Source organism: Capra hircus, chromosome 1, assembly GCF_001704415.2.
Source record: "Capra hircus breed San Clemente chromosome 1, ASM170441v1, whole genome shotgun sequence".
NCBI classification, from domain to species: domain Eukaryota; kingdom Metazoa; phylum Chordata; class Mammalia; order Artiodactyla; family Bovidae; genus Capra; species Capra hircus.
In genome coordinates, this window is record NC_030808.1 from 141,807,267 (window position 1) to 141,830,230 (window position 22,964).

Consider the following 22,964-nt stretch of genomic DNA (forward strand, 5'->3'; position numbering starts at 1 on the left):
TGGGACAGAGGTGTTAGAGGGATGGTAGGGTCATGTCATTTTTATGAGAACACGTTGGAGGACAGCTGCTTTGGGTTGGAGTGGGAGGAGTGGCCGGACAGAGGAAGGGAAGTACTTCCTGGAGGAAATGTTGTCAACCACAAGTGGGATCTGAGACATTCAGCTGGGTGAAAAGCAAGTTTACATTGTTGAAACCATTTACCTCAGATTGGGTCTTGAACCCACATGCTGGGGCTTGAACCCAGCCAAAACTCAGTTTGGGACTCAAACCCACATGGCCAGGATTCCAATCTGGCCAAAACCCTTCTTGGGACTTGAACTCACATGACTGGGACTCAATCTCAGCCAAAACCCATGGTCTCCCAACTGAGATCACAAATCTGGTTTCAGGACCTAATGATACTCAGGTTCTTGATGTCTCATCACAGAAAGAATTCAGTGAGAGACAAAGTGATAGGTAAAAAGTGGATTTATTCAGAGAGAAACACACTCCACAGATAGACTGTGGTTCACCACAGACAGTAAGTTGCAGTGGCTTTGAAATGTGGCATGGTTAGTTTTTATGGCCTGGGAAACTTCATAGGATCATTCCAAGTATTTTGGGGAGTTCAGTTGCTCAGTCGTGTCTGACTCTTTGCAACTCCATGGACCGCAGCACGCCAGGCTTCCCTGTCTATCACCAACTCCCAGAGCTTGCTGAAACTCTTGTCCATCAAGTCGGTGATGCCATCCAACCATCTCACCCTTGATTGTCCCCTTCTCCTCCTGCCTTCAATCTTTCCCAGCATCAAGGTCTTTTCCAATGAGTCAGTTCTTCCCACCATGTGGTCAAAGTGTTGTAGCTTCAGCTTCAGCATCAGTCCTTCCAGTGATTATTCAGGATTGATTTCCTTTAGGATTAACTGGTTTGATCTCCTTGTAGTCCAAGGGACTCTTAAGTCTTCTCCAACACCACAGTTCAAAAGCATCAATTCTTTGGCACTCAGCTTTCCTTATGGTCTTTATTTTGGGGAAGGGGTGGAGATTTCCAAGAGTTGGGCCACTGCCCACTTTTTGGTCTTTACCTTGGAACTGTCATGGTGCCTCTGGGTGTGCCATTTAGCTTGCTGATTGAGGATCAAGGTCTAGTCAAAGTGGACTTGTCTGCCATCTTGGGCCCATTTGATTCTAATGGGTTTATGTTGTGTCCTGAAGTTGTGCCCTGCCCCCCTCCCTCCTGATTCATTATGTCAATAAAGGGGCCCAGGGGCTCTACCCCAAGGTTGGGGGCTGATGGTGGCTTTCATTATGTCAATAAAGGGGCCCAGGGGCTCTACCCCAAGGTTGGGGGCTGATGGTAGCCAAGTTCATTCTACAGCAGGCTTTCTATTTAAAGTGCTTCTGTGACAACATGGGGAATCATTTTCTCCAGACAATTGCCTTGTAGTAGGTATACCTGCCACTCTACTTCCATGGTTCAGAGCCAAGATTTGGGCCTCCAGCCAGGAAAATGTTACATGTTGGAGACATGTAATGTCATGGTTTTGCCACCACAAGCGTCTGTTGAGTGTGTGCCCAAGACCAAGGATGCAACGGGAGTGTCACTGTGCCAACCTCAGGAAGCCTGTGATTACTAAGAACAAAGGGTAAATCTAAGCTTTTTTTTTTTTAAGGAATATTCGGAGGCAAATTGAACAGCAGGGCTAAAGTGGATTAAAATAAAGATTAAACCCACTTACACCTGGTGCAGTATGTTCATAACTTTTAGGCAGAGGTTCCCTAGAAAAGCTAGTCTAGGGTATCAGGCAGGGAAAACGAAACCTTGAGAAGACGTGAGGGCAAGCCCAGGTGAGGGGAACTAGCCTTGATCATCCCAGCTCTTCACTTAAGCTAACATTTTAGAGTGAGCACACCTTGGGTGTTCTGGAAGAGCCTGATTAGAATGACAAAGGACGCTATGTGGAATCCCTTAAAACGTGAAACAAAACTAGGGTGTTAAACACGTCCTTTTTAATGCATTTATCCCCACAATCACATTAAAAACTACCCATCTGGACAGTAAAGAAAAAGGTGGACAGGCAAAGACTTCCGCTTATGGGGTTTTATTATGCATCTGTGGTGCCCGAATAACTTAAGCTTTACGAGCCACCTGGAGCAGTGGGGAGATGAAATCTCTCTCACAGCTCTTACGTGGGTGGCTACTCACACTTCCCAAGCAGAAGAAAGGGCTTTATCTCAGCTTCCATAAACTATTGTATCCTTCAAGTCCAAAACACACCAATGAGACCACAACTCAAAACAAAATACAGTACAAATTTATTGACTCCACTCAATCTTAGTTGAGATTTAAGCAAAGTAAACAGACAACTGGATACAAAGAAGCGATGGCTTAACATTAGGTAGAATCCTATTTTACTATGAATTTTCAGTCCAAAAAAGCTTATTCCTAAATAAAATTGAACAATGATTTCTCTGCTGAGGCATATGAAACAAAATACACACAGTTATAAAACCACATTTGTTGTTCTTTTAGCAATAAGCATTTATTCAATGAAAATTTTGAAACAGTCTTGGATTAATGTCAAGAAGAAATTATCACTTTTGCAAATTAACCAATTACAACTTTGTGGAAAATCTGGACAGCACGAATAAATGACTAAAGAGCACTGAATTCAATGCTTTTAAAGATATACAGTAAAATACTTTGGTTCCCAAATGACTGCCTCTAAATGGAATTTTTTAAAAACCTGACATTGACTCATTTTTTCTCCTCTAGAATCTAAAGACAGACCATGAGTTTTCTCCAGTCACGTGGCAACGTGACGCCCTGGTGCATACCCGGGAAGCACACCAAAAACTATGCAAACGCCAAACTCCTTAAAGTGCTAAAGCCACAAGAGAAAAAACTATGTGTAAAACTTAAAAAAAAAAAGCCAGTGTTAAAGAACTTATTAAAGAATATGTGCTAGCATTATTGAAATCAATAATGCTTTTCACAATTATTGCAAAAAACATCAAAGAGACTTCAGAAATTGATAAACTGACTTGTAACATTCCAATATTAATTAGTGCAATTTATAAAGAAACCTGTTACAAATGACATGTAATTATTTTTGCAGTAAGAAATGAAAATAATTTTACTTTCTGAAGTTCCAGATTATGGTTGTACACACAAACACATACACACACACACAGTTTGAGGGAACAAAGGCCGACTTGGACCAGTCCATTCCTGTCACTCCCTCATCTGACCACAGAGTTGGCCTGAACACACCTCTTTTCTCCACCGAAGGGCACATTTTATTCCGGTCTCAGTTACTACTCTTAGCACCCATGGGTGCTGTGTGTGGACCAGATGATCACGGATTAAGTGCTGGGGTTATATTTTTTAAGAGAAGGCTGGGATGATCTGTTCCTAAACAGAAAACCAGGAACCACATCCATCTCACTACAGATGCAGACAACATCACTGTCAAACTGTTGGTTGTATATTTTGACAAAGTTATAAACGCATATTAACCATAACCAGTTCTAAAAGTGAATAGTCTCTTACTCTTTAAATATTTTTACTATAAAAAATGTACAAGATTTGTTACCTCCATTACTTATTTTGATAAAAATGCCCTTTTTGTGGTGTTCCTCCCTCCCCCCAAATGAAGAAAATGATCAGATAACAAGTTTTCAGATTAACAAAGAATATATTAAAACATCTGACATTCTTTCCACAATTGCATAAAAAGGCAGGCATCCTGAATACATACAAAGGAGTAAGGAGCTTTCTACACTTCCCAAAATTAATTACAATCAGAAAAAAAAAAAAAAGATTTTCAAGAATATCTTTCCTAGCTAACACATTTCAGTATGAAAAGACCAACTTGTCTTATACCAAGTATTTGCCCACTGGCTGAGTTAAACATTCTTAAAAAAACACTTTACTGCATAAAGCAATTTATCTGTCTTTCATTATTTTACATCTTAACATTTAAAATAGTCAAATGAGAGGAAGCCTATTTTTTTGACCACCAAAATAAACTCTTCCAAGCCTAATGCTTTTAAGGTACAGTATAAAAAGTAATAGAAAAACCAGAACTGCATTATAAATGTTTTTGGTTCAAAATTTTATTTGAAAACTTATGTTCCTTGCCTAGACAAAAATGTGAACAAGACAAAACACTGGCAATTTTTAAAATCTAACAGATATGCAGAGCCTATATTTAGATCAAAAATATTTTTTTTTACTAATTAATGTTATTAAAAAATCCTCAAAAATGTAGCATAAAGGTTCAAGTCCTGGGATACTGAGTTTACAATGTCAAGATCCCATGTATCAGGGAATTATCCACCCAGCCTCCAGCAGCCATAAGTAAGCATTACTCTGAACGGAACTGTCTTTTGAAGTGATAGCTACCAGGGTGTTCAGAGTAAGAAATACCACATTATGCAGGGAATGAATTCAACGAACAATATATCTATCCTAATGTTTCACAGAAAACCACATGCTCTTGCTTTGTCTTTAAAACGCATAGGTTTGTTCAAGGAAATCTAAAGATGGCAATAATCAATAATGGCAACTTAATTTTATTTTCTCCATCAAATTTAAGAACCAAAATAGGAAGGGGACTTTTGATAATTTCCAAATGAAAGAATAAAAGACAAAATTTCACATGTAGTTTCTACAACGTACAAAGTCAATTAGAACTTTATAAAAATGCTTGTGTTTCAATAAAAAAGAATCTCTTTCCTACTATTGGTATGGAATGCGGGTTATGAGACTATGAATAGACTTCTGCCAGAGGACCAGTTTAAGTACTTGGTAGAGTATTTCTCAGTCACAGTAGTTGATTTTCTTATCTGAAAGAAGAGCTTGCAAAAAAATTAATAAACTTGGAGGCTTTACCATCAAGGTCCATCATTACTTTGAAAGAATTTAGGGGTTTTGACAATATTCCTACTTTTATGTATCTCACTTCCCCACCCCTGCCAATGAAATAAAATTCTTTTCCTTTTTAAACATCCCAACGAATTCTGGACTATACCAACTCAAAGGCTTTAAATTACAACTTACACAAAATAGGAAAACAAAAAAAGCCCAAGTGCTATAGGCCAAAATAAGTAGCAAAATAAGTAATAACTAATTGTGGACCCTTGAGAGTACTTTCATACATATTTATGAAATATTCAGCAGTGCCTTAAAGAAGGATGGTTTCACTATGGACATTTTACCACTGTAAACTCCAAAAAATCTTAACAGAAATCACAACACAAAGAGGCAGGAAAACTGATGACTGTACAGGTTGTTCTTGTAAAGGGTGTGGAGACTGCGGTGTGGCTCCTCCCTCTGCTTCAAGTCTCTGAAAGTGAACAGTAATTCGGGATTTAGAGCAGCTGCACTCACTCTGGGGGGGTGCTGTGTAGGTACATGTCCTGACCTTACCTGTTATACTAACATTAAATTCAAAATTTGTGCCGTATGCTGTTTTCTGGCCCCAATATACGCAGTTTCAATCTGTGATGGCACAAACCAGGGGAAGCAAACCTGCACAGCCCCTCAATGCTGGTCTGAATTCAGGGCCCTGGTGGGTGCTCTGACCACCACACCCACCACCACCAAAGCTTTAGAAGCAAAGGTGGAGGGCTTCCAGAAATCTCCATGCTTTCCTTTCCTGAGTCTCCATCACTAATTATATGAACTGACCCAAGAGCAAGTTTTTTGTTATTTTATATAAACCTAAGTATTACTATTGCTGATTTAAATTTCTCACGATTTTCATACAAAAAAGGTTCTAAATAACCACAAAATACCAAATATTTATTTTTTATCAAGTGTCAGGATATCTTATTAAAAGTTGAGGTTTATCTTTTTTTAATTTTATTGCTGAAGTACTCTAGGATCTTAATACTGCAAACTACTCCACTTTGTTCTGATATGTTTGGACTTGAGAACATGGCTAAGATGTACAAACTTAGGTTTCTTCATAGAATCTAAAGAAGAAATACTTTCATAGTGTTTCAATAACTGAAAATCAGTAAGAAAAAACCAAACCACCTCAAGTAGATTATACTGATACCATGGGATGAGGAACCATGCAAACAACCAAGAACAAACTTCCACAGTAATAAAGGCATTACTGTAAGGTCCAGAAGCACAAGGCTTTGGGGAGTTTTCCTAGGTTGAGTAAGGACATTTCTCATTAATATCAGTTTACCTCAAACTTATATTCAAGCATAATAATTTGCAACCTTTATTATTCTTTTTTAAAAAATAAGTTGTTTCTTATGACACAGTTCACGATTCGGGCTGAAGCCTGGAGACCAGCGCTTGTCTCCAGGGCTGAGAAGTGTTTCAGTTGTGCGTCTGCTCGTGGCTCCAGAGGCTGAAGGCCGTCTTGAATGTCCTGTGGCAGAGCTTACACATGAACTGTCTTTTAAAAGTGATGGCGGAGAGGGGGGGCGCGTGGTAGAACAGCGTGTCTGACTCTCGGGGCGCGAACAGCTTGTCGGCGGTGGGAGTGGGGGTTTCGGGCAGGCCTGTGGGGCTGTCGGGCTCCAGGGGCTGGATCTTGGGCAGCGGTGGGGGCAGCGGGGGTGGTGACGGGGAGCCGGCGGGGCCCGGACCAGCCTCGGGTTCCCGGTGCGCAGGGTCCTCAGAGGCCTGGGCCATGTGGGACTGGAAGTGGCTCCAGAGCCGGAAGTTGGTGCGGAAAGCCTTGTTGCAGACGTGGCAGATGAAGGGCTTCACGGAGCACAGCAGCTCCTGGTGCCGCTCCAGCTGCTTTGGTGCCGGGAAGGTCTTGCCGCACTTCTCGCAGGGCCACAGGTCCTTGGGGGCCGCGCCGGCCTCGGGTGCCTCCTCCTCGGCCTCCTCCGGCGGCTCCTCTTTGACCTGGATCTTCAGCGGCTTGGAGAGGCTGAGGTCCTCGGGGAGGCAGGTGGAATCTTCGGAGTCAAAGTTCACAGGCTCAGGGCCGCGGCCGCCCCCCGAGGGGTCATCTTTGGCGGCAGTGGCCGCAGGGTCTGCTCGGCCAGGCTCGGGCAGGACAGGGGGCCGGGCAGGGCCGGTGGCCTCGCCGTTGAGGTCAGGCCGGGGCGGGGAGGTGCCGGCGGCCGGGGCCATGCTGTTCTGATTGTGCACTTCCACCTGGTGCCGCCAGATGCTGAAGGCCGACTTGAAGGTGCGCATGCACTCCAGGCACGTGAGCTTGCGGAACTCGCACTTGCCCTCGTGCTCGCGCTTGAGCTCGGGCGAGAAGAACCTGAGGCTGCAGTAGGGGCACACGGTAGCAGTGCGGCACAGGCGCTCGTGGTTGCCTTGCTCTAGGAGAGAAGAGAGCTTGGCGTTACAGAGGCGGCACAGATAGAGCTCCGGGCCGCCCGCTGCGCCCCCGGGGGCCACGCGCTCCCTGGGCCGCGTAGCCCTGGCAGCCCCAAGGGCCTTCTCCCCCGGGTGCATCTTCACGTGCTGCTTGAGCTGGGAGAGGAAGCGGTAGGCCTTCCCGCAGGCCGTGCACACATACGCGCCCTTGGCCCGGGAGCGCAGGCCCCGCTTGAGGACCTGCGCTGGGGAGCCGCCAGGGCCCTGGAAGCCCGGCCGGCCGCGCCGCAGCTTCAGGATCAGCGCCTTCTTGATCTCCCGCTCTCGCACAATATCAATGAGCTTCCTCTGGAACTTCTCGTCCAGGACAGCGTGGGAGCTGGCGGCCGGAGCCGGATTTTTCACCACACCGTGCTGCGTCTGGCAGTGCGTCCACACTTTGAAGTTGGTGTGAAAGCGCTTGTGGCAGATGTCGCAGGCGTACGGCTTCTCGGGGTTGTGGTACATGTTCACGTGCCGGTGCAGGCCCGCCGTGGATCTAAAGATTTTAAGGCAATGTTTGCATTTAAACTTTTTGTTTGGTCTCGTGCCCTCCAACTCACCGAATTCGTCTTTGTTCAAGTCAGAGCCTGGGAAGTCGGCCTGGAGGGCAGATGGGCTCAAGCCCTCCTCGCGGGGGTCTCCCGAGCCCGGGGAGCCTGGGCTCTCAGCTTTGGGCTGCTTGGCCGGCAGCCTCCTGTCGGTCTGGAACCGCCTCTTAGCCGGGAGTCTGCTGGGGTCTTTCCGGTCGTCTTCTGTCTGTAGGGCCAGGTCTCTCGTGGCGGCCGCGGCATCCCCCACAGTGACGCGAATGATGTCGCATGGCTCTGGGGGGCTGCGCGGCTCGGCCTTGACCCGCACCTCCGGCCCCGGGGGCGCCCCTGGCCGCTCAGCCGGCTGAGAGGCGCTGAAGGACCTGAGGCGGTGAGGCTGAGGGGCAGGGGCCCGGGCGTCGGGGGCCGCTGTTTCGCCCCCGTCCTTGGAGGGCGGCCTCTGAGAAGAGAAGGCGCAGAGCACGCTGCCCGCCACATCGCCCGAGCCCGCGCCTGGGGGAGGCTGCAGCTCGGCAGTGGGCGTGTACATGGGGACTTGGCTGTCCATGGACAGCGACCGGCGCAGGAGGCTCTTGACAAGCGGGCCGCTGCGGTCCACACCCTGGGCCCCCGGCGCCGGCGCCCCGGCTGGGATGACCAGCCCCAGCCTAGAGTAATACAGCAGGTTCCGGTCCTCACCCGGCCCACTGCCCCGGCCCGCCTCCTTCAGCAGGAAGGGCGTCTCGGGCGAGCCCCGCAGGGACAGGACGGGCGGCCGCGGGCTCCGCAGCGCCAGCTCCACGGCCACGCCTTTGGGGAGCAGGGCGCTGGCGCCTGGCCTTTCGTCCACGGCCGCCCGGTCCAGCGGGGGCTTCGAAGGCGGTGCCGCGGCCCGCTTGGCCAGGCCGCTCCGGCTTGGCTCCTCCGAAGGCCCGGCGAGCTCCGGCGGCCTCGCCATAACCGCGGGGCCATCTTTCGGCCAGCTTTTTTCAGCTGGCGCCACGTGGTGCGGGGGCTCCGTGGGTTTGGGGCCGGGGGGCTTACTGGCGTTTGCCTTGACCGCGATGCTGGGGGAGGGCCGGGGTGGGTGGCTCAGCTCAGAGGTGTTCTGACTCCCGGCTTTCCCGGGGGCTTCGTTCCTGCTCTGACAAACGATGACACTTCTCTTTTGAGAACTGTTCTCCTCGTCCTCGGTGATAGTCTTCTTTCTGTTGGGACACGTGGGAAAGGGGGCCTGGGGTGTCTTGGAGGCAATGTTGGTCAGGAAGGAGATGCCCAGGCTGTAGCCGAGCTCCTGCACGGCAGCCAGGCTGCTCTTCTCCACGAACAGGGACGAAGAATAGATGTAGTTGAGCACATTGTCGAAAGCATCTGGCTCACAGAAGTCCAGCTGGAATACAGTCTGTGCCTCATTCTCCTTGTTGGTGAACAAGCTCTGGAAGTACTCACTGCTGGCAGCCAGGACGTTCTTATGAGCTCGGAACTTCTGGTCACCGACGATCAGGAGTGCGTCACACAGCTGCCCCTTGAGCCGCTCCTCGTTGAGGGCGCTGAGGAGAGAGATGGCGTGTGCTGGGTTGATGTAGTGCAGCAGCCCCTCCATGCTCGGCCTTATCTGAAAGACAGATAAAGTCACTGTGAACAAGTCCAGGCGACGCTCCCCCAGGGGAGGGCTCCTCAAGGGCAAGGAACAGCAGCTGTCTTCTCACCGGTGTCAATATTTAGCAGACTGTGGCCTGACAAAAACTTTCTGGATGAACAATCTTATTTAAATAACACAGAAAATACAAAGAAACAAGTATCACAGCTTAAATAGGTCACCGATCATTAAAACTGACAAACTTGAGGAACTAAGTCTCTGTAACAACCCATTTCATACCATCGAAAAGGCAGCTAGAACCTGGCAGGTATGTAGAGAAGCAATATTTGAAAACAAGGTTTATTATTTAGGGCCCTTATGCATTTGATGCTTAATTCTATTCCTTATTAGATCAGAGGGTAAGTATGTAGTACCAAACCCTATAAAGTCCACAATTCTTGAAGGAAACAGTTTTATTACTTGAGATGAATAAACACAATGTGAATTAACAATAGGCTGTAGAGGTTGCAAAAAACAGGTAAGAATTTAGAAAGACAGAAATCATTTAACTAATTACTACTGCATCAAAGTGTTTTTAAAAAGTTAGAAATATTATACAGAAAAGTTTCTTTAGTTTCTTATGCTGAACACCATGTAATCCGAATACTAATTCTTACCAAATTACACTTTCAACAATAACACAGTGGAAACTTTAGCCTGGAACTAAACTTAATTATACTGATTCTAAACCTAAGGGGTCTGACTTGAGATTTCACCGAGACTCTTCAAGCCTGTAGGTGAGATCTTAAGGCCTAGTGGCTGGGTGCTGGCTCTGCCCTCGTGGTCAGCTAGTCTCTGGGATCATCAGGTCCCTCACATGGGACGGTAACAGCCATGCCCTCCTTTAGGGCTGCTTGGAAAATTAGACGAGCCTGTACCTCAACCTGCAAACGTGCCATTAATTTTCACAAATTGCAGGGTTACTAGACATTTAATTCAGAATAAAAGCGTCTAGATTGACTCCTGATGAAGATGAAGCCATTTCACACAGAGACGATGCTTGACTCTCCAAATCTTTCTCTCAGGCAGCTGCTGCTATAACATCTCATCTCTTTGGGCTGGTTTTACAATGCCATCTCTTCTTTACAATACCTAAGACATGTATTTTTAATATAAAATGGATTCAGAGTAACTGAGATTGCTCAGAGAGTCTTCCCGTTCTCTAGAGGGCAACTATCGATGCGCAGGCATGGCAGCCAGCACACCGGCAGGCTCTCCTCCAGCTGCAAAGGGCCAGCTTTTGCTGGCTACCCCGCCTCTGGCCAACAGCTGGTCAGCAGCCTCTTGGTATCCCTCTAGAGACACCAAGGGAACATTTCATGCAAAGACGGGCTCAATAAAGGACAGAAATGGTAGGGACCTAACAGAAGGTGAAGATATTAAGAAGAGATGGCAAAAATACACAGAAGAACTACATAAAAAAGATCTTCATGACCCAGATAACTACGATGGTGTGATCACTCACCTAGAGCCAGACATCCTGGAATGCAAAGTCAAGTGGGCCTTAGGAAGCATCATTATGAACAAAGCTAGTGGAGGTGATGGAATTCCAGTTGAGCTATTTCAGATCTGAAAGATAATGCTGTTAAAGTGCTGCACTCAATATGCCAGTAAATTTGGAAAACTCAGCCGTGGCTACAGGACTGGAAAAAATCAGTTTTTATTCCAATTCCAAAGAAAGGCAATGCCAAAGAATGCTCAAACTACCACATAATTGCACTCATCTCACACGGCTAGCAAAGTAATGCTCAAAATTCTCCAAGCCAGGCTTCAATAGTACGTGAACAGAGGACTTCCAGATGTTCAAGCTGGATTTAGAAAAGGCAGAGGAACCAGAGATCAAATTGCCAACATCCATTGGATCATTGAAAAAGCAAGGGAGTTCCAAAAAAAAAATCTACTTCTGCTTTATTGACTACGCCAAAGCCTTTGACTGTGAGGATCACAACAAACTGGAAAATTCTGAAAGAGATGGGAATACCAGACCACCATACCTGCCTCTTGAGAAATCTGTATGCAGGTCCAGAAGCAACAGTTAGAACTGGACATGGAACAACAGACTGGTTCCAAATAGGAAAAGGAGTATGTCAAGGCTGTATACTGTCACCCTGTTTATTTAACTTATATGCATAGTACATCATGAGAAATGCTAGGCTGGATGAAGCACAAGCTGGAATTAAGATTGCGGGCAGAAATATCCATAACCAACCCACTCCAGTGTTCTTGCCTGGAGAATCCCAGGGACAGCGGAGCCTCATGGGCTGCCATCTCTGGGGTTGCACAGAGTCGGACATGACTGAAGTGACCTAGCAGCAACAGCAGCAGATATGCAGATGACACCACCCTTATGGCAGAAAGCAAAGAAGAACCAAAGAGCCTCTTGATGAAAGTGAAAGAGGAGAGTGAAAAAAGGTGGCTTAAAGCTCAACATTCAAAAAACTAAGATCATAACATCTGGTCCCATCACTTCCATGATGGACATGGAAGCCTGGTGTGCTGTTGTGCATGGGGGTCCCATCACTCATGGCAAACAGATGGGGAAACAATGGAAACAGTGACAAACTTTATTTTCTTGGGCTCCAAAATCACTGCAGGTGGTGACTGCAGCCATGAAATTAAAAGACACCTGCTCCTTGGAAGAAAAGCTATGACAAACCTAGACAGTGTATTAAAAAACAGAGGCATTACTTTGCCCACAAAGGTTCATCTAGTCAAAGCTATGGTTTTTCCAGTAGTCATGTATGGTTGTGAGAGCTGGAATATAAAGAAAGCTGAGGGCTGCAGAATTGATGCTTTTGAACTGTGGTGTTGGAGAAGACTCTTAAGAGTCCCTTAGTCTGCAAGGAAACCAAACCAGTCAAACCTAAAGGAAATCAGTCCTGAATATTCATTGGAAGGACTGATACTGAAGCTGAAGCTCCAATACTCTGACCACCTGATGTGAAGAACTGACTCATTGGAAAAGACCCTGATGCTGGGAAAGATTGAAGGCAGGAGGAGGGGACGACAGAGGATGAGATTGTTGGATGGCATCACTGACTTGATGGACATGAGTTTGAGCAAGATCCCGGAGTTGGTGATGGACATGGAAGCCTGGTGTGCTGTTGTGCATGGGGGTCCCAAAGAGTCGGACACAACTAAGAGACCAAATTGACAGGCTCTGTGGTTTTCGGCAGAAGCCACAGAGGCTGCCACCTGGAGTGACCAGTGTCTGGTGGCCCCAGGTCTCCCTCCCTGCTATGGTGCTGACTTAACTTGACTGTCAGAGGCAAGGCTCTGCTTCCAGGGACGAAGCTCGGAGCCTGTAGCTTGTACATAGATAACTCCCTCGGTCAACCTGTGCTGAGTTGCCATTCAGTCTTGCCTGGCATCGTTTCATCTTGATGGTGAGCACCCAAGAGAGACACTTTCCCTTCTTTTTTTCTGATAGCCATTTAAATTTCTTCCTCAATCCTACTACACTGTACTCACACATCTAATTATCTGCAAAGAAATCCACCATCATTTACAGAGGTCAGCAGAGAAAAAAAAAAATAAGCTTATAAATGCCACACTCATAACTCAGCTGCATTCTGAGCACTATTTTTAGTGCAAATAATTTTTGAGACAGCTAGTTCAGATGTTGCCCCAGGGACCGAGAAGCTCGGGAGATGCAAAATCAAAAGTCTGGACAAGTACTTTCCAAAAGGGTTGCTTAAAATCAATTTAAAATTGATGCAGTCGTCCCTCAGTATCCACAGAGGACTGGTTCCAGGCCCTACGGACACCAAAATCCACAGGCGCTCAAGTTCCTATAAAAATGGTGCAGTATTTGCATATAACCTAAGCACATCCCCCTAAACACTTTAAATCATCTCTAGATACTTACATCAGTGATACGTAACATGATGTAAATGATACTTAGATAGTTGCTGGTGAGCAGCAAACACAAGTTTTGCACTTTGGAACTACCTGGATATTTTTCTTTTTGAATATTTTCCATCTGCAGTTGATTGAGTCCATGGATGTGAACCCCATCGATATGGAGGACTGACTGTACAATACATTCCTTCCTGTGGCTGAGTTAATACAGTTTAAATGTCAGTGCTCTAGATCCCCTAGAGGAGGGCATGGCAACTTACTCCAGTGTTCCTGCCTGGAGAATCCCCATGGACAGGGGAGCCTGGTGGGCTACAATCCATGGGGTTGCAAAGAGTTGGTCATGACTGAGCAACTAAGCACAGCACAGCTCTAGGCTAATGCTCTAGAGCTCTCTGAGCCTCAGTTTTCCCACCTAAAACAACGATAGTATTAATAATGTTACTGTGAGAATTAAAGGAGAAAACCATAATTGCTACCATTTATTCAGCACTTATAACACACTACAGATGGCACCAGGAACTTCACGTATCATCCACTTATTCACTCCGTCAACAACATTGAGGAGGCCTGGAAGACACATAGGTGGGCCATGAGATCAGCCAGGGCCGAGCACACGGGCAGAGGGAAGACAAGGTGACAGTCGGGCTGCAGCAGAGCTGAGGGAGCTGTGGACCAGGATGCTGAAGGAGTACGGGGAGGCATCGTGCAGGGCTGGCTGGACCACTGGGAGGACTGCACTCTTTACTAGGGCAGCTGCTGGAAGATTCTGAGCAGAAGAATGACAACCACCTGAATTTTGTTTCAAAAAGATTCCACTAGTTATGCTGCAAAGAATGGAGCACAGGAGAGGCTACAAGCTGGGAAGCCAGCTGAGAGTCCACTGCAGGGACACATGCCAGACCGGATGGTGCCTGGACTGGGGTGGCAGGAGTGGATGTAAAGATAACCATTAAAATTTCTGCAGGACTGACTGCAGAGGATGGGAAGGGGAGAAGGTAAAGATGTCTCCAAGGTTTCTGCCAGAACTGGAAGGATGTCCTTACCTGAGAGGACGTTTGACCGAAAAATGGGTGCAGAATTTTTTTTGGAATTCATTTAGATATTCTAAACATGCACAGGAACCTGGTCGTTTAATGGACCCTTTGGGGACACCCTTTCCTGCTCCACTTTCCCTACAACCTTTCCTGTGCTTTCCGGGATCGCTTCCCAGATAAACACCTACATCTGAATCCATGTCTCAGGGTCTGCTTCTGGGGGAACCCAAATGAAGAAATCAAGGGACTATGTGAAGATGAAACCAAGTGAGATGTTCTGCGTCCCTGGACAGGAAGCAGTGCTGACCCACACACCATCTGCTCCCTACTCCTACATTTTCTCACTTTTAATTGTTCAGAAAAGTTTCCTTCTTTTTCTCCTTTCCAATTATCACGACCTGTATTTCTGTTCTAAGTAACTGCTTCTAATCACTAAACCACAGGCTTCTATACTCCTTGGATGAAATAAGGAATTAGGGAAAAGCATCACTGCAGATGGTGACTGCAGCCATGAAATTGAAAGACGCTTACTCCTTGGAAGAAAAGTTACGGCGAACCTAGACAGCATATTCAAAAGCAGAGACATTACTTTGCCAACAAAGGTCCGTCTAGTCAAGGCTATGGTTTTTCCAGTAGTCACGTATGGATGTGAGGCTGAGCGCCGAAGAATTGATGCTTTTGAACTGAGGTGTTGGAGAAGACTCTTGAGAGTCCCTTGGACTGCAAGGAGATCCAACCAGTCCATTCTGAAGGAGATCAGCCCTGGGATTTCTTTGGAAGGAATGATGCTGAAGCTGAAACTTCAGTACTTTGGCCACCTGATGCGAAGAGTTGACTCATTGGAAGAGACTCTGATGCTGGGAGGGATTGGGGGCAGGAGGAGAAGGGGACGAGAGAGGATGAGATGGCTCGATGGCATCACTGACTCGATGGATGTGAGTCTGAGTGAACTCTGGGAGTTGGCGATGGACAGGGAGGCCTGGCGTGCTGCGATTCATGCGGTCGCAAAGAGTCAGACATGACTGAGCGACTGAACTGAACTGAAACATACCACTGTGAACATCTTTTGTGTTTACATTATTAAACTCATTATTTACACCAACCTGAGGAGGTTGTACTATTTGATCACCATTTTACAGCTGAGAAAACCAAGGCACATGAGGTTAGGTATCTTGCTCAAGTCTGCACAGTGAGGAGCAGAGCAGAACTCTCACTAGATGACCTGGCTCCAGAGGCCATGCAAGATCTCCACCCACATACCACCCTACCCCTAGCTCCCTCTCTTAGTTCTCACATAAACATCTGAAATAGGCACTGCCATCATCCCTGTCTCACCAAGCAGGGAACCCAGACACCAAGAGTCGGGGGCAGTGTGCCGAAGGTCACCCACTCAGCTGACAGTGGGCTGGGAGCCTGGCCCCAGAGCCTGCACTTAGTCATCATGCTGCACGCTCCTCATGGCTGGGCGCCTGTCTAGTGTGTGCTAGAACTGGCCAGACAGGGAGGCTTTCAGTCTGACAAGCATGGTCCTGCCTGCCTCTCAGCCTTGCGTGGGAACAGGACAAGTCGATCCCTCACACACTCCGGTGTGTAAGCGCAGGCAGCAGGGTGCAGAGGTACACATGGGAGCAGAGGTGAGGCACTGGGTCCAGGTGAGAGGAAGGTCGGGGAGGCATTCCACAGTAGAAGTTTCCTGGAGAAGCTGACGTCAGAAAACGTAGGAGGCAGGAAGGATGGGTGGAGGACATATCAAGGACAGGAGCAGTGTGTCCAATACACAGAGACAAGACCAACTGCCTGGGGGAGCAAAAGACACATGTAGGGGAGGGCAGGTGATGAGGCTGCAGAGCGGGTGGAGGCATGAGGCCCTGGGCGCATCAATAAGGCCCCTCCGCGGTCACTGGAGGACAGTGACCCCTCCCATCCTCTTCAGGAAACAGACCAACGGTTCTGGGTGCTGGGGTGAGAGGGGCACACAGGCACAGCAGCACAGACTCCTCACCGTCTTGCAGGAGCCCTTGCTGTCACCTTTCCATTCACTCACCAAAGCTTAACAATGGAGCCCCTTCCTGGTCTAGAGGCAAACAGTGATCATTGTGGACTAGTGCTTTCATGACACGGTAGGTATACTCATTGAGCCTAAGAATTTTATTAAAAATATAAAATGCTACACTAAGAATGCAGGCAACAACAGGGATCATGACTACTGAGTGTCATGAGATAATCAAGATTAGGGTGACAATCACACCCTTGGTGGCTGGTGGATATGCAGGCTGAACTCTCAAACCACCTGCCTTTTCAGCTCTTTGGCCTCAGATAAGGCTAGTTTTGGTGCCAGAGGTACTTCCTCCTTCGTAACTCTGCTGACTTATCAAGCCCTAATCTCTCAGTATGTTTTAACTGTGGACACACAGGGCATCCTGGGTCTGATGACTCTGATGTAGAATGCGCTGTAACTCAGCCCCTCCCTCCACTGCTCATCTCTGGAGTCCCCAGTGCAGGAGTGCCCGCCACTGCTGCAGTCATGGTGGAAACCTTGGCACTGTTACAAGAAAAGTGGGTGAAACAGGGAAGAAAAGGTCCCTCCCCTACGGAAAAAGCTGGGGGGAAATCCCCCAGGAAAACCAGATTCTAAAGCAGGGCTGGCTTGCTTACCACTTGGATCCTTGAACAGAAATCTTCCCAAACTCTGCCTGAATTGTTTCTATTTTTTGTTGTTTCCTGATATTTCAAAATGAGGGAATCTTTACAGTTAACACTCCATGGCAGTCACTACAGCTCCATGGGAAAGACTTTCAAAGTCATCTACTTGTCTCAAATCCTGGCTTTGCCACCTATTAGGTATCTAACCTTGTAAAGATCACTTGACCTGAGTACAGGTTTCCTTAACTTGTTCAATGAGACTAACAGCTGCCCACCCTATGGGATTCTTATGAAGGACAACGAACGCAGTATGTCTGCAAGTTTCCGGCACATACAGTATTTCCTGTCTGCAAGCTGGCACTTGACTTCATCCTTCTCTTCCTTTCCTGAAAGTTTCCACAGCAGGAAAGACACATAAGGATACAAAAAGTGCTATGAGAAGAATGATTTCAGCAAGCAGTCGACCTGGCCCAGGGGTGGGGGGTCCATGAGTGAATGCTGGGGGTGTGAGTACAGATGGGGACTCCGTGCTCACTGGATGATCATGTTACCACAGACTCCACTCTTCACTGTATTGTAGACATTTTCCAGAAACATGCATCTAACAGTGCCAGGGCTTCAAAACCCCAGAAGCCCCTGGGCTGAAGTTCCAATTCCCTAGAAAAGCTTCAATGCCCTTCACAACTGGATTCCAGAAAACTACTTCATACCATCACCTCAAAGTCCTCAGGGACCGTGTGCTAAGACAGAGAATCCATATCTTAATATAAGTTGATTCAATGCAAATAATTCCCTCTTTATACCAACTGCAGGAAGCTAAGATTTCTAAGGAGATGGAGGAAGGGTAGGCACTTTTGGACTATAGAACATTCTGGGGCTATAAACAAAAGAAAGCAAAGCAGAGCTAACACGCAGATAAAAGGAAACTGGGAGTAGATAAGGGCCGGGAGATGAGGAGGGGCCACATAACCTCACACCAACCAGCTTCCGAGTTCTGGAGACTAACACCAGACTGGCATCAGAGCTAAAGGTACATTGCAAATCAAATTTACTCCTAGACTAGTCCATAAAACCCTTGCTACCAGTTCTGTAGGGAAATATCTCTTTACATCCAAAACATTAATGTGAAACTGAACTCTGGGCACAAGATGCTTTGGAATGTTGGAGATTGCTTATATAGTCCTACAAAGCAAACAGAAAAACAAAGCACCTACATTTGACTCTGGAATATAAACACACACACTGTTCACCCCACAGCCTTACCTCTGGGTTCAGCCTTGACTCTCCTTGATTTCACTGTGAGATGGTGACAGGAAGCGGCTCTGAGGTGAGGTCTAATCATGGCTCTCTTGGAGATAACGCAGACATCCAGACACCACTGACAGCTCCTCGGATTTCAAAGCGGGCCTGGCTGATCTGACCCTTGGAGAGCAATGATGTCACTGCCTTGGGTCCCATTTCCCACATGCTCAGTCTCCCTAGAGAGGGTCTGATCTGGTCTAAAGATGTGCGCTTGGCCACGACCAGGAGAAGGCACCTCGGTGACTAAAGCAGCCTCCTGCTTGGTGCTGGCCGCTGGGCAGCCAGTCCTCCTTGCACTGGAGCGTGCCATCCTGAGTGGTCTGTCAGGCCTTGCTCAGGGCTGGCTAAGCCTGGTAGGAAACTCTCTTTTGGAAAGTGGGCTCAAAACAACAGAGGCAGAACTGAGCGGAGCCGGTGCATCTCAGTCACAGCCTGAAAATGCAGCCTGCGGCGCCCACGATCCAGACTCCTGCAGTTACCCTGGTTTCATCCTTCCTGGCCCCATTCTTCATTTTTCCCTTCACTCCCAAGAGCAACCCTCCACTTTTAAAGTCAATTTCTTTTTCTATTTAAGCTGGTCTGTCAGTTTCTGCTCTTGTTACAAAAGGACCCTAACATATTTTCAAGTGGTATTAGGTTCTTCCCATCATGCTCTCCAAATCCACCTTTTATTAATACTGCTGCCAGACTGGCTTCTTAAAATACAGCTCTGATCATTCCCTGGATGTGCGCATTAAGTATTACTATCATTAATTCAGCTTATTTACTCAGCTCCTATTATGTGCAAGGCGCAATTAGACATTAGGAATACAGAGGTGCATAAGACAGACAAGGCCCCCATTTTCTTGTGGGGTAAATCAGACAGTGAACAAGGAAACAAGGTAACTCTGACTTTGTTAAGAGCTACAAGGAAATAAACAGGGTGCTAGGACTTGGGGGAGTAACCAGGGTTCGCAGAAGATGGTCGGTAAATGCCTGATGTCACGGCTTACCTGACACCTAAGACCTCGGTAAAAAATAAAACGATGAAAACAATGGCTCTCCATAGGTTAAAACGCAAAATTTTAAAAACATGGACTTCAGGATTCTATCAATCTGGTTTCAAACTACTTTTAAAATTCTCTTTGCTTTAGTTATTGCCTTGTGATAACTTCCTGCTTCAGATACTTTGTCTCTGAGACATGACCTGCAGGTCTCACCTCTTCTATTATCCAATTTACAGTGTCCCAGCCCTCCTCTGACCCCTCCCCTGACACTGCTCAGCTGAAGCTCACTCACTTTTCCAAGCTCAGCTCAAGGCCCGTTTCTTCCATTAAGCCTTCAGTCACGGGCTGGACTGTCCCACAAGGTCTAACCCCAGCACCTCAGAATGTAAGTGGATATGGGGACAGGGTCCCTTAAAAGATCAGAAGTTACAACGAATCCTTAAGGGTGGGCCCTAAGGTCCCCCCAAATGGGGTGGTGTTTCTGTAAGAGGTGGGGATAAGGACACAGACACAGAGACTTTGTAAATACAGAGAAGACGACCATCTACAAGCTGAGCAGAGAGGCCTCAGGAGAAATCGACTCTGCCAAAGCCTTCGTCTTAAATGGCTCCAGAATGGGGTTCAAGGCCCCTGATCTGTGGTGCTCTGTTATGGCCACCCTAGATCACTACTCTATACACACCTTCCTGGACCACTGCTGTCTGCATTAAGCAAACACCTTTCAACTCCAGTATTATCCCACAGTGTTTCTTCAGTGCCGCGTACTGTTAGCTGTCTGTTCCCCCAGCAGAACTGGAAGCTATTTAAGGGCTAAGACTCTATTTAATGTCTTTTGACACTCTTCACAATGCCCAACACAATATCTTACACAGCAATAAATATTTGTTGATTTTTCTGGACTCTGACACTCTAATTAGATGCAGGAGTGGAAACTGTGCCTTTTATTTATTTTCCTAAAGCAGAGCTAGTCCCATCAGTGCCCTTTAGAATACTGTATCGATTTTTCTATTGCTCCCTAGATAAAACCCAACCAAACTCTCCAGACTGGCACACCAGAGTCTTCATATTCTGATCACAGTTCACCTCCTGGACAGCATGCAGATGAGCATTTACCCTACCCACCATCTTTCTTACCTTTCCTTCACTGGTAGAACTTCTACAGACCCAAATGTCATTGCCTCTGCAAAGCTCCACAGATGGCTCCTGGCCAGGAGCTCAGCCACCTAAGCCACCACAGCACCTCATCTCTTCTTCAGTAACATAGCTATTTTAAGTTACCTGCCTCCACATCTACCCTCTCATGAGAGTCCATGAAAGGAAGAACACTTGTTTTTAGCCGTGTATACCTAATGCTTCATGCAGGTCCAACAAGCGCCTCCTGGACAAAGAGCCAAACCATCAGGAAGGCTCGAGACCGGGGCTGGGCCGGGAGAGTTGCAGGTGGCAGCTATCTTTGCTTTTGGTATGAGTGTCTGTGGCCTTAAATCCCACTGGCCAATGACTCCCAACTCTGTACTCCTGCTTAGACTTCTCAGGACTCTTCCATTACAGGATATGCCCCTTGTCCAGTACCCTGACTCTGACCCCCACATCTGCTGGTCTTCACATATTCCATTTAGTTTGGTATGCTGCCAACCAGCAAGTCTCTCAAACTAGAAACCTCTTCTCTCTCCTTTCTGACAGGCCAGTGACCCAGCCTGTCAAGCCCTGCTCATAAACAGCTCTAGAGTCTGCTCTCCTCAACCCCACTGACATTGGGACCAACTGAAATGGTCCCTCAGTCATCTCCCGCTAACCCAGACACTCTCTCAATAACTTGGCCCCTCTTCTGTTAAACACCTAAAATGCCCTGCCGTAAACTATCTTAAGTTCCTCTAAGGTGGGGGTCATAGCCTTTCCAACTTCTATTTCCACAGAATGAAGCACATTAAACGCGGGATAGTGTTAACAGGAAGAATGAATTAAACCTCAAGTTATTTTTAAGTAAACCAGTGCCCCAAATTTCTACTTTATTTTTTAACATCGATATTTAGTGATTCTCAATGTAATGGCTATTACTCATTAAAGTGGATGAAGGATTTAACTCCAAGCATCGGAGGGTAAAAGGTCTCGAAAATAACCGTCAAGGAGAAATCTAAAATGGATTAACCCACACAACGCAGGCTCCGTCTGGATGACTCAGGGTCAGCGTTATGAACACTCATGTATTCTGCTGAACATGCTGGTGCCCTCAGACGCTAGTCGTGAGCCGCTCCTGACCTTCGGCACCAAAACCCCTAGGCTGCTAGACCGTGCGGCGTCTGGTTAACGCTTCCCCCACCTCCCACTGCCAGGCCATCCAGCCGGAGAACCTGTCTCTAAAATCACCCCGCCCGCTAACGTGCTGTTCGAGGGGCTTCTTCCAGCAGCAAAGCAGTGCTGCGGGCTGAGTGCGCACCAACCGGGGTGAAGGGCCAGGACCGCGGAGCGTTCCTGCGGTCAAGGGAATGCTCTTCTGTAGTGGGTCAGTGAACTTGCTCCAAGTGAAGGGTCTGGGCGATGAGAGAAAATATGTCGGGGACTCCGGCAGAGGAGGTCTCTGGGGCAGGATCTCCAGCGCGACAGTCGGGACTCAACTCCCCCTTCCCCACCCCAACCCCGCAGGTTGCGGACCAGAGTTTTCTCGATTGGGGGGGGGGGGTCCACATTCCAGCAGGGACGCTCGCGACCAGCGGTGGAAAGTCGGGGAAGCGGGTCCTCCCGGAGGGGTCGGTCGGGAGACGCGGCGGGGAGAGCAGTCTACTTGGGTCAATGGTTGGATGTGCCGCTGGCCGCCAGGCGGGGCTCGAGGGGGTGATAGGGCGGGGGTGCGGGCCGCGGCAGGTGCGGGTTCTCCCGCACCCCAGCTTCCGCGTACGCTCGCGCACCCCGGCGAACACCGGCCGGCTTCCACGCCTGCCCGGCATGGAGCACGCGCCCTCGGCCGGAAGGTACCCCAACCGCCCGGCGGAGGGGAGCCCGGCCCGGCGGGGGAAGCCCAGTGAGGGATGGAGCGTGCGCAGTGGCGAGGGCGAGGCCAAGTGCGGGCAAAGAGCATGCGCAGTGTGAAGGCACAATCGGCTACGTGGGAGCCTGGGGCATGCTCGGTGAGAGCCGGGCCCGGCGCACGCGCAGAAGCGCTCAGAACCCGCAACCCGCTGGCGGAGAGAAAAAGGAGGAGAGAGATCACCTCAGAGTTACGTCAGGAAAGGCCGCGTTTTGCGGGGAGGCTATGGCCTCCCACGGGCCCCGCAGTTCCCCTGGGACGAGGGGCGTGACAGTTACTCACCGGTCTTCAGCCCCGAGGCAGACGTCAGGCCCCTTTCCGCTCACACTCGGCTCGCGCGCGCCGCAGCCGCCGCTGCCGCTGTGATTCCATCCATCTTGAATTTGACGTCATCCCACACCAGGGATGAGGTCATCGCAGGCAGCGCTCGTCACGTGCGCGGCGCTATGATTGGCCACCGGGCCGCGGGGGGGTGGGGCGAGGGAGGTGCGCAGCGCCGGGGGCTGGGCGAGGGCGGGCCTGACGGGAGCCGGCTTGCCGCCACCGCTGCTGCCGCCGCCGCGTCGTCCCGCGCGCTCCTTCCGCTCGAGGTTCTTCCTCCTCCCGCGCCG

The 22,964-nt window shown here is 48.2% G+C and overlaps 1 protein-coding gene across 2 annotated transcripts; it reads right to left on the minus strand.

Annotated features, from left to right (window-relative positions):
- Positions 2,273 to 22,738, minus strand: ZBTB21 (zinc finger and BTB domain containing 21). 2 transcript variants are annotated; one of them, XM_018051685.1, is made up of 3 exons: positions 22,636 to 22,738; positions 18,304 to 18,462; positions 2,273 to 9,478 (listed from the first exon to the last, which is right to left on the minus strand). In XM_018051685.1, exon 3 carries the CDS (start codon positions 9,464 to 9,466, stop codon positions 6,323 to 6,325), a length of 3,144 nt encoding a protein of 1,047 aa, XP_017907174.1. In that variant the 5' UTR covers positions 9,467 to 9,478; positions 18,304 to 18,462; positions 22,636 to 22,738; the 3' UTR covers positions 2,273 to 6,322. The 2 variants fall into 2 exon arrangements, with proteins under 2 accessions (XP_017907174.1, XP_017907173.1); XM_018051684.1 differs by lacking the exon at positions 18,304 to 18,462.